Source organism: Sitophilus oryzae, unplaced genomic scaffold (assembly GCF_002938485.1).
Source record: "Sitophilus oryzae breed Bouriz unplaced genomic scaffold, Soryzae_2.0 scaffold_937_pilon_pilon, whole genome shotgun sequence".
NCBI classification, from domain to species: domain Eukaryota; kingdom Metazoa; phylum Arthropoda; class Insecta; order Coleoptera; family Curculionidae; genus Sitophilus; species Sitophilus oryzae.
The window spans coordinates 1,925,450-1,941,202 of record NW_022147569.1 but is presented as its reverse complement, the minus strand read 5'-3'; the positions used below and the strand labels follow the sequence as shown (position 1 = coordinate 1,941,202).

General features: G+C 34.1%; 1 protein-coding gene across 1 annotated transcript; it reads right to left on the bottom strand.

The window, feature by feature from the left end:
• Positions 1 to 10,288: 10,288 nt before the first annotated feature.
• LOC115890924 lies at positions 10,289 to 13,894 on the bottom strand. Its single transcript, XM_030911288.1, has 2 exons — positions 12,761 to 13,894; positions 10,289 to 12,637 (listed from the first exon to the last, which is right to left on the bottom strand). Exons 1-2 carry the CDS (start codon positions 13,892 to 13,894, stop codon positions 10,289 to 10,291), a joined length of 3,483 nt encoding a protein of 1,160 aa, XP_030767148.1.
• Between the last annotated feature and the right edge of the window lie 1,859 nt (positions 13,895 to 15,753).

Below are 15,753 nucleotides of genomic sequence, written 5' to 3'. Positions count from 1 at the left end.
ACTCTCCGGACCTCTGCATGCGTGTCTTGATCTGGGCCTGGTAAAGTTGACGTCGATGTTGGTCGCCATATCTTCGGTCCAATACAGCGACCAGAGTCCCATACTCCTGCTGTTGGGCTGCAGGAATAGTTTGTAGCAGTTCGTGGACAGGGCCACGCAGCGCGATGACAAGTGCCGCTGCTTTCTCCTGGTCAGTCCATCCGTTGGCAGCGGCGGCTGCTTCAAACTGGCGGTGGTACATAGTCCAGGTGGTTTGTCCATCGTAGGTTGGGGCCTTGAGGTTCGCAGTTCCTTGAACGCCAGGTGTCCTTACTTCTACCTTAGTCTTCTGTAGGTCCATCTCTAATTTTTCCATTTTCTGCTGAAGGCGTTCCTCCAGATTTCTACGGCTTCTTGGAAGTGATTCTGCTGTTCCTGGCAACGTACTTCCAACATTGCTTGTTGCTTTTTTTCCATGTCTCCGAAGCTTTTCTGAAGTCGAATTTCCTGATTTTCTAATATTTTCTGAAGCCGGTCCTGTTCTTCTTGTTTATCATGCTGTCGTTGAGCTTTCAAATCTTCGAGAAATTTCTCAAGCCGGTCCTGTTCTTCTTGGTTGTCTTGTTGTCGTTGAATTTTTAAATCTTCGAAAATGGTGTCTTGATTTTCTAGAATTTTCAGTAGGCGATCCTGTTCTTCTGCTTTTTCTCTTCTCATATTCTCCATAAAGCCTTCTAATAACTTGCTTACTTCCTCCATTTTCTTCGCTTGCTCCCTTGTACCAACCATAAAAATACTCAAATTCGGTCTAAAAATCTTCCAATTCACTTAATTTCTTCTTAAAATCCTCTTGAATCGCACTTCCGACACCAATTGTTACGGATTCCGTGGGTCCACTATTTAAACTCACGATAAAATACTTAACGAATTTATTTGTCTCACTCTATACACACAACTTATACTATTTACAACACAATTTATGCAACTACTATTACTCTAACGGTATTTCGCGGTATTATCAAACTTCAGACTTCAGACTATCTTCAGACTTGTCCAACTGTCAAAGCGCGGGCCTTATATACCCCCTGGCGATGGTTTCTGGAATTTTCTAAAGAATTCTGTAATTTTCTTTTACTTTCTGTCGAATTTGCCAGGTTCCTCAATGCACCGTTGCAGTTATGCAACCAGTAATACACCTTGACCTTAACATTATTTAACTCTTCACTGCTGTCTCAGTAATTTTTAGCAAATTCATTTTAGCAACATTTTAAACAACAATTTAGACTTGGCTTATAGTTCTCAGACTTGACTTTTAGTCCGTCCCAATTCAAACCAAGCATAGATATGTTTTCTCCGTCAACCGCAGAGTTCGCGTCAAAGTCGTCTACCTTTTTACAAAGGGGAGCTCGAAAAATATTGCACCGAGGCTCCCAGTTGTCAATCTACGCTACCGTATTCTTAGTATACATTTAGATCGAGACTATTTAAATTTACCTGCCATTCGTTATTTTTTCTGCTGCCAGTCAGCCATATTTATTAGTTATTAATAAAAAAAATAGTGGGGGCAAATATATTCAGGGGTGGTATATTTCGACCCCAGGAACACGTCTATGAGTTTTTTTTGCAAAAAAAGATGTTAAAAATCGAGCATTTTCTTTTAAAATTTCCCGTATAACTTAGAAAACTTTTTAGACCTTCCTGTTCACCGTAGATTTTCCCACAGTACCTATAGTTTCTTTTAATTTCTCTGATATTACGGCACTAAAAGTAAACACTACCTAAAAATTGAGGCGGCTTAATTTTTTTTAAAAATAAATAATTTTTTTTTTTAAATTTCCAAGCTTTAATAACTCGATTGGACTTATTTGAAACTCGGTAAAGATCCGAGAATATATTATGTTTATTTTATTGAGATCCACCAGCCCTGAAAATATTTGCACTTATAGACTCACCTTGTATAATAAAAATTTTCAAACCGAACAAACAACATATGATTATTAAAATTATAAGTGTTCCAGAGAAAGACATTTTACAATAGATATTTTACAAATTGGTGTTTATGTTTAAAAGCAACTGACGATTATACTGATGCAAATTGATTAGTTAGTTATAGAGTCACTAAGGATCTTACGTCACTTTAGTTAGAAGATTAACCATTTAATTTTTGCTAATCTATTTTTTTTTGAGCTCAGATCGGGACCGGCCAGCGGCCCATCTTTCCACCGGCCCACTGGGAATTTTCCCGTTTTCCCATATGGCCCATCCACCCCTGGACGAATATAATAACAAAATTACAGATCTTATAAATAACGGTAGTTACACAAAACTTTCAAAAGACTCAACACCGACTATTGAAAGAAAAATATACAGAACTTTATACAAATAGAAACATATATTAACAGACTTACAACGAACATTATTAACACCCCATTACAGTAAGCCACCTCATTTATACGGTTTACCGAAAATACACAAACAGGGTATACCTTTTAGACCTATAATAGTCAGTAGTATAAATTCTCCATGCCATCCGTTAGCAAAATTTTTACTAGACATATTAAATCCGATTGTAAATAACACCGATTCATACATTAAGAACACACCACATTTTATAGAAAAAAATATCAAAAATTAATATAACACCTAACAGTTTAATCGTTAGTTTTGACGTTGTTAGTCCTTTCACTAATGTGCCGGTAGATAAATCACTTAAAACAGTTAAGGATAGATTAGAACAAGATACATATTTAATAGATAGAACAAAATTAAACATAGATAGTATTTTGGAATTGTTGACACTTTGTGTTAAAACTACTTACTTCCAATTAAATAATGATTTTTTTCAACAAGATTTCGGTATGGCAATGGGATCACCTCTTTCTCCTTTGTTAAGTAATATTTTTATGGAAGATTTTGAAAATAATACAATAAATAGTTTTTCAAAAAAACCTGTAATATGGCTGCGTTATGTTGATGATATTTTTGCAATATGGCAATATAACGTTTCTGAAATAGACATTTTTTGGATTATATAAATTCTAGCGATCCTACCATAAAATTTACTTTAGAAGTAGAGAGAGGTAATCGTTTGTGCCATTTCTTGATGTTTTAGTGTCAAAGTTTCAAAATAAACTAAGTTTAGATATATATCAGAATCGTTTTTAAAACGTCTTTCGACGTTGTGCGATGCCTAGTCGCTATTGATTTAGTTCATTCCAGTCTCCGTCACGCAGATCCCTTAAGCTCATCGCCTTCTTGACACCCTCCATCCAGTTTGTCCTTGGCCTTTCCCGTTTCCTTCTCTTTTGTGGAAGCCAGTTTAGTACCTTCTGAGCCAGTCGCGTGTTGTCTATCCTTCTCACATGTCCATCATTACAACCACTTCAGTTGGGCACTCTCTATTTCCTCTAATCTAGTTTTTTGTCTACCCATTTTGTCCCTCATTGTTTCATTTCGTACTCTATCCAACCAAATCTCCTTATCGCGTCCATTTCTACCGCCAGTAATTTTCTTTTGTTATTCTCTGTCAACTTCCACGTTTCCGCACCTAATTTTAGATGTTTGCAGAAAACCCACCAACACAGATATAACACATACTTAAATTTCACATCTAATCACAGTATAAGTGTAAAAAAAGGTGTTATAAAAAGTTTATATGATAGGGCAAAAATAATATGTACAGACGACATTTCACTAAACAGAGATATAAACCACATAAAAAATACATTAATAAAAAACGACTATCCACCATATTTTATTGACAAAACATTAAACGAAATACAAACCCCAAATCATAGACACAATGATAACAATACACAATATATACAACTTTTTTAAATCTTTCAAAACACAAAATACACTTAGATCCATTTTATCACATACTAAACCAATGAATACAAAATAACAAACAAAAAATGTAATATACCAAATACCCTGTGAATGCAATAAATTTTACATTGGTGAAACATCTAGACCCTTAAATGTTTGAATTAAAGAACACAAAGATTATTTAAGAAAGGGAGATTTTCACAAATCTAAGATTTGTCAGCATTCATGGGACACAGGGCACAGAATAAATTTTAATAACGCCAAAGTTATAATGAAAGAAGCGATAGCCTCTAAAAGAAAAATAAAAGAGGCTTTTTTAATTCAATCAAATAAAAATAAATGTATTGCTCATGTATCTGTAGGTGTTAGTAATGTATGGCAATCGCTTGTTTAGTTTTAAAGAACCTAACATAAATAAACATAACATACGTAAAATTTAAAAATAATCATACAGAAAGCTTGGGGCTTTTTGGTTTTACCTTATTAAGTAATTGTTATCAGGTAGTAATTGTTAATTTTGAAGTTTAACTTGTCTTTTATAATGTCATTTTAACAGAACGTCAACGGTTTCTTGTAGACGTATTTGTTTTAAAGAAGTAAAGTGTTCTCGAATAGTTGAATTTAAATATTTTAAATAGTTTTTTTCTTTATTCCTTGTATTTTTTTGCTTCCGACGACGAAAAGAGATAACTTTCCGAAACGTTAAGCATTTTTTTCTTTGTTAGGCAAATTTGTATTACTGTAAACATAACTTCTGACAAGCAGCGCCCATTTAGGTTTAACGCAGAAGTGTTTACAAAAAATAACTATTTTATTTTGTAGATTTTTCTTGCAGTGCAGTGGCGAAATATCCATAAAGGATTTTTTGGAGAGGTATTAAACTGCTTACACTATTTCGCTAACTAGAAAAAAGTCACTGGCGAACATGCTTTTTTTAGAAAAAAATATTCTAGTGATAACCCATATGCACGTCCCTGGTGAATATGTCGACACTTTGTGAGCTTTAAAATATGTCGCATTTATAGTAACTTTTACCCTCAAAATTTCATTCAAAATGGTAAAATTACTTGGAAGAAAATTATAATAAATCGAAAAAATATTATGACTTTAACACCCTGTATCTACCAAACAAGTCAGAATCGGACTTCTGTTGATATGAAAAATAAATCTTATTTCTACGTGAGGAATTTCTCCACGAGAGACGGGACATGTTTTTTGAAACACCCTGTATAATTAATATTCAGGTGCAAAACGTGCACAATATTGTAGATAGCTAAGTGACAAAAAAAAACAACAATAATTATATAGTGTCTACTTTGCATTGAGAAATTTATAATTTAAATACGTGTTAAATAAACTTTGACTTTACTTTTTATACACATTTATTTACCTTTCGATAACTCCACTCCTTGTGTAAATACATAAACATCTTCTCTGTCTAGTCTAAGCTTAAGACTGTGACCACATACATAAAAGTATTATTTATGCTAATTCATGTTCAACAAAAAAAGAAGAAGAAAAGTCCATTAAATGACAGTTAAATTCGAATTAAAGAAAATGAAGATTATTTAAAAAAAAACGCCTTCTTGACATTATCAATATTATTTCATAATTGACGTATTGTCTTCGTGTTGAAATCAAAAATAATAGTCGACAAGCCGACGCTCAACTCTGTAATTAAATGTCTAATCATTGTATCTTCTGTTGAGTGTCTGGAGTATAATAAATAAATAAATAAACAAATGCTCTTTTTTACACCAAGTACATAACAACTTCCCACCCCTATTAGCAGTTCATTTTCTGACATCTAGGGAGGACATTACTATTTCTTTCATTTCCTAATGGCATTGCACTATTCTTATAACACCTGTTTACAACTTATTATTGCCTGTTAAAGTGATATAATTTCATAAGTAATATAAATGGTTAACAAAAACTGCATGAATGGCTTACTAAATTGTCTTTGAATTAAAAATTCTTATAATATAAACTAATTTAGACCTTAATTTTTTATTGCTAGTTTTTGTAATTATCTTTTTTTTCTGTCGCGAAATGAATTTAGTCGTTCAAGTTATCTTAATGATAATTTAATTATTAGGATGGGCTTTTTTCTATAAAATAATCGCAAATCGTATAAACATTATTAAATAAATATAATAATAACATCTCATTTTCATATTACTCCAAGGTATGTGAAGTCAAAATCATTGTTACATTTGGAGACATCGTCAACTTTTTGTGAACAAAACTGCACTGCAAATAGAGTTTCCAGGAATGGAAATAGATAGTAGGTTATTAACTACTTTGACTATTTTTGTAACTCCTTGAGTGCATTTGAGAATCGTTCTATAGGTTCAATCATTTTTAGAAACATATTATAGACTGTGCTTGGCTTCATAACATAAATAATAACATTCTGTAGGAAGTATTTTATAGTGACAAAGGAATCTATTTTTTATAATATGAATAAATATCCCGGGTGGCGTCACAAAAGTGGCTCACATCTATAACTTTTTTATTTTTTCATATAACAAAACGATATTTGGTACGTTAGTATATGGCATCAATTAGGATTGATTGACGTATTCAATTGTTTTCCGTCGCTTCCTCTTTTAACGGAAATGACCACAACTTTTGATTTTTAAATGGCACCCCGGTGTTTTTTTACCAGAACACGATAGTTTGAATAGAATGACATATCATTGGTCACCTTTTGTCATTTTTACTTAAAAACAAACTGTATTTTAAATTTCAATCTAGAGTGTCATGGCTGCGTTAAAAACACTAATTTTTAATCAAGGAGCCTTGGAAAAATAGATTTGATCATTTAATGTTTTTCGTGTCTTATCCTGACCGTTTAAAAGATGCTCAAATCATATTTCAATTTTTTCAAATGGAACAAGGGTGGTTCATTAGCATATTTGGAAAAAGCATATTTTTATGAATAATTTGGTATCACACACTTGGTATTTCGAGTGAAATTGTTATTAGGAAACATTGGAAGTTCGGTTGCTTATTGAGTTTAAATATTTTATAATATTTCGCTAAGCCAGATTGTAGCCATCGGCATCAATGTGGTACGATAAAAGAAATATTTACAACAATTTATTTATTTAATTTACCAGACTTCCGAACGTTTCTGTTACATCTTTTATTATATTATTACTTCATTATTGTAAATGCATATCTAATCTAATTTTATTTTATGTTGAATACTTCAAGCGTATAGATAATAAATAAATAAATTTTAAGTTAAATAAAAATATCATCCAGTATTTCAATTATGCCACAAAATTAATATTGTTTTAAAATAAAAAAAAACACATAAAACAGTATGTATATCTCGAACAATTAAGAACAAAAGAAACTTTAAATTAAAATCATCTGTTTCGGTTTCTTTTTGCTTTTGATTTTAAAATGGTCCACTCGTTGTGCAGTCAGAACGTGTAGGCTATAAAGAATATAAATATAACCCATCTTAACTGAATTAAATGGTGGAAATTATTTTCTGTTTTTTATGTTGAATTAAACGGCTGTAATAACAATAAAAATAATATCCAGTTCCACATAAAAGAGATCGTGAGCAAGAGCCCAAACGACGGATGTATATTTGATAAGGGTCAGTCTATGTTTAATTAAATTTTATATTAAAAAATGATCATCATTTAAATAATTATCTTTAAAATTGAAATTAGTTAAACATCATTTCAGCTCTAATTCTGAATAGAATATTATTTCTCATACTATTCTACAAGTTGTCCTAAAAATGCTCGGCTAAATGTCAGAGATTCCACCAACAGGACCTGTTAACATTTTGATGTACAATATATCTGGTTCTGGGTACACCAAATTTTTGTAAGCAAATTTTATTAGGTACCATAAAAATTTTTGTATTATTAAAAACATTTTATTTTGTGATTTTCTTAAATGCGCCTGTGCACCCCCAATGCAACGTTTATAAAATCATAAATTAATTTTGTTTTTAATTTTTTAAATAATTTTTGTTATATTTCCCCGAAAATTTTAAATAATGCCAAGAAAATCAAAGTGATTGTAAAATTACAGCATTATAACTCTAATTTAGTGTTTACTAATTTTTCCCGGCGGAACCCGACTTTGTTTTATTTATTTAGATATACAGGGTGTCCCATTATTCCGACATAGAACTACTATTTTAGGAATCAAAATCAGTTCATTGGACACAATTTACCTCTTCTACACAAAAGAGCTTCGTTTTACCGCTAGAGGGCATCAAACTTAAATAAAATAAACACATTTTTTCAGATATTTTGACAGTTGACAGGGAAAAGAAAGCTTATATATGAAACACACTATTGATTCAACCAAAAACAACTCCAAAAATCTTTGGAAAAATCTTTCACACTTTGGAATTAAAACTAAATCGTCCAGTAAATCTATGATACCTAATTACTTAAAAAAACCCGACTTACTTAATACTCGTTTTACAACTGTGGCTCATCAATTAATAACATGTGATACTTTATTTGAATACTACAATAAAAATCGATTTAATAATAATATAAATTTTAACTATTCTGAAATATGTTCCCAAGATATATTTGATGCACTTAACTGTATCAAATCGCAAGCTTTGGGCAACGACAATATAAGTATTAATATGCTAAAAATAGTTCTTCCGTTTTGCATAAACGAAGTCAGAAATTTATTTAATGAAATAGTTAATCAAGGCTCTTTTCCAGAGGTATGGAAAGTAGGGCATATTTTACCAATTCCTAAAACATCGACCCCCACTTCTATCAACGATCTAAGACCAATATGCATCTTATCAGCAATGTCAAAAATATTTGAAAAAATAATTTACAAACAAATTAATAGCTACGTAGAACGAGAAATGTTAATACCAAACATACAGTCAGGGTTTCGAACGGGACACGGTACACAAACAGCTCTTCTTAAAGTGTCGAATGATATTGCTCACGGGTTGGATCGGTCCAACCCGACTATTTTGGTACTTCTAGATCAAAGTAAGACATTCAATCTCGTAAATTTTGATATGTTGATTTCTAAGTTGAAATTTTTAGGGTTTCAAGGGTCTTCATTGGGTTTGATTGATAGTTATATTCGACATAGATTACAGAAGGTTGTTATGAATGACGGTTTCCTGTGTTCTAAACTTTTGGAAACAAAGACAGGTGTTCCGCAGGGCAGCATTCTCGGTCCATTATTGTTTTCTTTATTTATAGTCGATATTCATAACTCACTGTCTACTTCAAATATTCATCTTTATGCAGATGATATTCAAGTATACAAATCTTTCAACATGGGTAACGTAGCTACTGAAATAAATAATTTGAATTTTGATCTGAACAGTATTCACGAATATGTTACTAACCATGGTCTTCGTTTAAACACTACCAAATCTGTAGCATTATGCATTGGATCTAAAAATCAGAAGGACTTGATTGAAAACAGATTTTCATTATCTGCAGGTACTAGTGGCAGTTCTATTGACTGGGTGATTTCTGCTAGAAACCTTGGAGTGTAATTTGACGGCCATTTTACATTCTCTGAACACGTAAACCATATATATAAAGTCTCAATGTTTAAGCTAAAAACACTATATCCATTTAAATACCAATTCTCATCAGAGTTAAAGTTGACACTTGTCAAAACATTAATTTTTCCCTCTATGGAATACTGTTGCGCACTGTATTATAACTATCTTCCACAATATAATAAGGACAAACTGCAAAGAATACAAAACAGCTGCTTAAGATTTGTAGATAACATACCATATAGAGACCATATATCACCATATTTGAAGAATAGGGAAATTTTATGCGTGTATGGGCGTATGCAGTATCTGATATCTATGTTTTTATATAAAATTTATAAAACCAAATCACCGACCTATTTATTTAATATTATTTCTAAAAGATCTGACGTGCATAATATAAACATTAGAACCAATACCTTTAGCATTCTGAAGTACAGCACAAGTAAATTTAAGGGTAGTTTCTCATATTCTGCACCATATTACATGAATCAGATATTGCATATGTTGAATCTGACCACATTTTCCTTTAAGCGTGCACTGTACCGGTTTTTATTGGCACAGCAGTCTTTGTGACTGACTTGTTAAACTTTTCTTTATTTTACTTAATTTTAATTCATTTATCTGTTTGTGGGTTTTGGATGTTTTTTTGTATTATTGGTGGTATTTGAATTTCATAATCGTAATTTATACAAGATATTATAAATATTATCCTATGTTTCGCTTAGTGTAGTATTGGCATTATCTATTATTATTATTATAAGAAATAATTGTTGCTTTCATTGTAATTTTTTAGGCGAGGTGGAAGAAAGCTTAACCAGCTAACCTCGTCCTTTTGTATTAAACAATATATATTTTTATTATTATTATCTTTTCTTTTCTTTTTAATCTCAACATTTCATGTCGGGCGATATATAAGCAGAGGAAGAAATCACTTCATCCTGTCTATATTGATAGGAACTTACGAACTAGATGGCAGGTTTGTAAAATTACGGCCTTTTGCATGGGATAACGTAAGCCTTTTTGTAGTTCCAATTTAGCCAAGTTAGGTGAAAGATTGGTGGTACAAACTCCTTCGGTGGAGATTATGAGGGGCACAATACTGACTTTATTTAGGTTCCAAATGCGTTTTACCTCTATAGCTAGGTTAGTATACTTTCTACATTTCTCTTGTTCTGTTTTGAATATATTGTGCGTGAGTGGGATTCCGATGTCAATAATCCATGCTACTTTTTCAGATTTATTGATAAGCAAGATGTCCGGACGGTTGTAATCCACAGTTTTATCAGTTATGATTGGTCGGTCCCAGTATAATAGATGTTGGTCGGATTCCAAAACTGCATCAGGTGTATATTTATAATATGGCAGCGACGATTTTATTAGTTTGCACCTTAATGCTAAGCGCGAATGTATAATCTTAGCCACTTGGTTATGTCGACAGAGGTAATCGGTGTCTGCAAGGGCGGAGCACGCACCAGTAATATGTTCGATGGTTTCACCCGGTTTAGCACATTTTCGACATACATCAATGGTGTCCGTCTTCAGGATGTGCTTTTCATAATTTCTAGTTCTCATGATCCTGTCTTGGATTGCCAGCATGAAACCTTCTGTCTCAGGGTGTAGATTACCATACTTTAAGAAAGAGATTGATGTTGTCTTATCAATGTGAGCAGCAGCTAGTTGTAAAGGATATTTTCCATGTAATATCTTCTCTTCCCAATTATTTATTCGACTTGAATGTGATTCTATTTGAAACTCAAGTTGTGGGGAAGCTAGATTGAGAGGTGTATATGCTTGGTCATGTTCGACTACTGTTTGGATATTTGGGTGAGTGTGTTGTAAAAAGTATTCTCTCATTTTACGTTCTTGTGATTTGCAAAGAGATTTAATGTTGAGCAGTCCACGTCCACCCTCGCTGCGTGGCATGTACAGTCGTTGGATGGATGAATTGGGATGTAAGCAGCGGAATTTTGTAAGCGTTCTTCGTGTTGTTTTATCTAGTTCGTCTAGATCGGTGTCAGACCATTTTAGAATTCCGAAGGAGTATGAGAGTGTTGGAATTGCCCAGCAATTAATGGCCCTTGTCAGGTTCTTGGAGTTTAATTTTGTGTTTAGCAATTTAGTGGGACGGCTTTTATACTTTTCCATGGCCTCTTTCTTAAGATTTGTATGGGGGATTCCAAGATTTTGTTGTATGCCAAGGTATTTGTAGGTATCGTCAGGTTCGAGACAAGGTATATTCATAAAATTTTCCTCGGTCTTCACCACGTGTCCTTTCTTTATTTCTATTGTAGCACATTTATCTAGACCAAAATTCATCTTTATATCGTCACTAAATTGTTGTGTCACTGTTAGTAGAGACTCAAGCTGTTGTTTAGACTCGGCGTATAGTTTAAGGTCATCCACGTAGGGCAAGTGACTATATCCAGTTCGGTCTCTCATCTTTATCCTGAAACAAGCATTAGTGTTGTTAAGTAGTTGGGACAGAGGGTTCAATGCCAGACAAAACCACATAGGACTGAGCGAATCTCCTTGATATATTCCACACCTGATGTCACCTTTCCTAATGTTTTTGTTATTAAGTTTGAGCGTGATTCTCCATAATTTCATTATATATGTAAGCATTGCTTTTACATTGTCGGAAATTTTGTAGATGTCAAGTATTTTGAGGAGCCAGTTATGTGGTATGGAGTCAAAGGTTTTGGAGTAGTCAATGTAGCAAGTATGTAGATTACGCTTTTGAGCCTGCGCTTTTTTCATAATTACAGAATCGATCAACAGTTGTTCTTTGCACCCCATTGCTTTTCTTATACACCCTTTCTGTTCGAAGGCGAAAATGTTGTTGCTTTCACAATGCTGGTATATTTTATCATTTATCATAGCTGTTAGTAGCTTGTAGAAGACCGAGAGGCATGTAATGGGTCTATAGTTATGTGGATTGTTCTGATCTCCTTTTTTATGTATAAGGTAGGTAATACCCTCAGAAATGTGTCTTGGTAGCGTAGTGGGATCATTAAGCGCTTTTGTAAAGCAACGTGCAAGTGATTCATGAGAAGCTGTGAATTTCTTGAGCCAGAAGTTATGGATTTGATCGTATCCAGGGGCCTTCCAATTTTTTGCTTTCTTTAGAGCCTGACTAACATCCATATCAGTAAAAGTTGTTTGTGGCATATCTGTTAAGTTTTGCGTTGCTCTTTCAACATTTGTCAGCCACGGTGCAGTTAAATCAGCATCTTCATTACTAGCCCATATGGATTCCCAGTACTCTTGAAAATGGGTGTCCGAGTTATTATTCTGCACAGAATTCAGTTGTTCAGGGGAGTTGGTTGAAGTTAAGGTTTTGTAGAATTTCTTTTCATTTTTTATAAACATTTGGTTCTGTTGTTTTCTTTTTGTTTTCTCGTTATACCGGCGCACTTTTTGTCTCAATGTATCCCTGTGTTCCGTTAATTTTCTACGCATACTTTGGGAGTTGCGACTAATTTTGAGGTGGTGTCTAATCTTCTCAATTTTGGCCTTAACTTTCGGGGAGGTGTTGTTATTGAGATATTCTGCTATGATATCTGCTTCTGCGCGGAAATTGTCTATCTGTTGTTGTAGGCGTATTGCCCAAGATGGCTTCCCAGGAGGAGAGTGTTTCGTCTGGGAAGCTTCAGGAGAAATTACCTTTTGTCCATTAAAATCCAAAACAGTTATTGCTGCAGCATAAATTGCGTCTTGTATTTCCTCGATATTCTCAACGGCTTCAAGATGTTTTTTCAATACTGGGTTTAATTTGTTAATGATAACTTCTGCTTTAAACTTATTGGAGATTCGCAGGAGTCTTGGACGCTCCGATATACCTAAATTTTCGTATAATCTGAGAAAGCTAATAAAATTGTTATACGCTTCTTCATTCCCTATAATGTTCTGCTCTTCATTTGTAGTGTCTTGACTTCCGTCATTGACTGCGCTCGTTGACTTTCTGGTGTCTTGACTTCGCTCGTTGACTTCCTGGTGTACTTCTTGACCAATTATCTCGATGCTGACATCTTGTTCTGTAAGAAGGTTTCCAGCTTCACGGCGGAGGTTTGCTAGTTCACTGTCATTCAGATATCCTTTTTTAACAATAACGTTTTTCCTGTCTACAATATTTTGCTCCGATAGATTAATTTCTGGATGTAGTTTCTGAAATTCTTTGTGGAGTTTATATCTCCAGCCTGGGAGCGCGTCGTCTCTGCACTGATTTATGTAATAGAAGGTACGCATAACGTCACAATTCAATTCTTTTGACCATCTAATACGCGTATAGAGTACGTTCCTGGTAGTAGCAACCCGCGTATTTGGGCGCGAACTCTCAGGTGACGTTGCCGTTTGGCTGTTTCGGCTCTCTTCGTATTGCGCTCGCTGACTTATGGAAGCTGTGGCTTTTTGAGAGATGGGTGCCCGCTTCCTCAGCAACCCACCACCGGCGTTTTCGCTTGTGTCACTTCCAGAACCGGCTCCGGAAATGCCCTGGCGCACCCCAGGCAGCGGCTCTTTTCCGAGGCAACTTTTAGTTTTTCTCTCCATAACGAAGGGGTGTCCTTTTTGATGGTATTAGCATCAGGCAGGACTTACCTTGATGATTTTGAAGGGGTGGGAAACAAAATTAATTTTGTAGGATTGGGAAAGTTTGAAGGTGGCTAGGATATGGGAAGGATAGGAATGCTATAGGTTTTTGGGACAACGGACAGCCGGCGATACTGGCTGTACCGTTTCCGCATACGATAGCGGTAGGTATACTGCTGGCTGCGGTACCCTTGCCGGCCAGACATTATTATTATTATTATTTTTTTTTTCAGATATTTTAAGAACCATTATTCTGATTTGAATGAGATTCTGGGTGTTTATGTTTTGTTAAGTGCTTTAACATTTGACTTTCACGAAAATCAAGAAAAAGTTCTGGAAGGGTAAAAACTACCCCCACCCCTGCATAAATCTTAGTATAAATATTTTCCAACTTCACTGACGACAGATTTTATTTTCGTAAAATGGTCTCTCTAGTATTGACTATATTTTTTTTTTCTCTTGTAAAAAAACGCCACATCGCATAGTTTTTTAGAAAACATTTGTTTTTGTTGAATCAGATGGTAAGATAGACATTGGGTTATCTTACTCGATAGAGATACCATGGTGTAAAATCACGTTCTGTAGAATGTAGAATGAGTCAGAGGGGGCTTCTTGCACCAAGCCACAGATCTATGCGTTTTGCAGTAGTTTTCATCAACTGCCACGTCCATGGTGTATATAGTTAATAGAATTTTATTGACTAATGGGTTATATTTTAATTAATATTTTATTAAGGATTCTAAATATTATAACATCGTAATAATTGAAAACCAAGGTGATAAAAGTTTCGATGTGTAGATAGGTTGACGCTCAGTCTGGAGTGGTGTGATGTGGAATCGCGCTCATCCATCTGGATTCCTACGTGGATGTGCCATTGTGAGAAAAACTCTTCAATCTTTATTAGGAGGATACGTGAATGTTATTGTATAACAGAAAATGATCATATATTATTATTTACTTACTTTTTTATATTGTAGAAAACGTATTTTATGTTTTTGTCTGGGACTTCATTTATTTCTTATGCTGTATAGAGCGTTTATGACAGTGTAAAAAAGCTTGCAGTGCTGAAAAGAAAATGAATATGTTATAAATTAAATCGGGCTTATATACAGGGTGACGCCTCTAATACGAGGCAGATGGTCCAAGCAGAACGACGGTTTGTGTTGAAATTAAATTTTGTGAGCATATGTAGGTTAAGGCGCGATTCCCACTATAACGTACCGCCACCGTTACGTCGAGCCGCCGCGCAGCACCGCCGCCGGCTTGCTGCCGGCCCCCATGCTAGATATTCTATATAAATATACTTTATATCGCCAACAATGAACATATTCACACTATCCATAACGTCGCCGTCGCGTCGTGACACTGCCAATCTTCCATTTAATAAAAGTAATAAATTTATTAATATATCCTCTAACTAAATTATTTAATAGATGTATAAGAGACGGTACGTATCCCAGTTGTTTAAAAATTTCCAACATCGTACCAGTATTTAAAAAAGGTGATCCTGAAAGTGTGAATGATTATAGACCTATAGCTTTAATACCCACACTTTCAAAATTTTTTGAATATTTATTGAAACACGAGTTAACACATTACTTTGAATTTAATAACTTGTTCATAGAGAATCAGTTTGGGTTTCGTAAAGGAAAATCTACAACAATGGCTTGCATTCGTTTGATGGAAAATATAATTGAGGGTTTTGAGAGCGGTAACTATGTTGGTTCGGTCTTCTGTGACCTTACCAAGGCCTTTGATTGTGTTGATCACAACACACTTTTACAGAAAATTTCATATTATGGAGTAAATAATTTGAGTTC

Bases quoted from the DNA above. Each gene is read 5' to 3' on its own strand.
- LOC115890924 (XM_030911288.1), bottom strand. From the start codon at position 13,894: ATGGAGAGAAAAACTAAAAGTTGCCTCGGAAAAGAGCCGCTGCCTGGG. The intron at 12,638-12,760 runs GTGCGCCGGTAT...AATTCTGTGCAG, and splicing joins GGGATACATTGAGACAAAAA to AATAATAACTCGGACACCCA.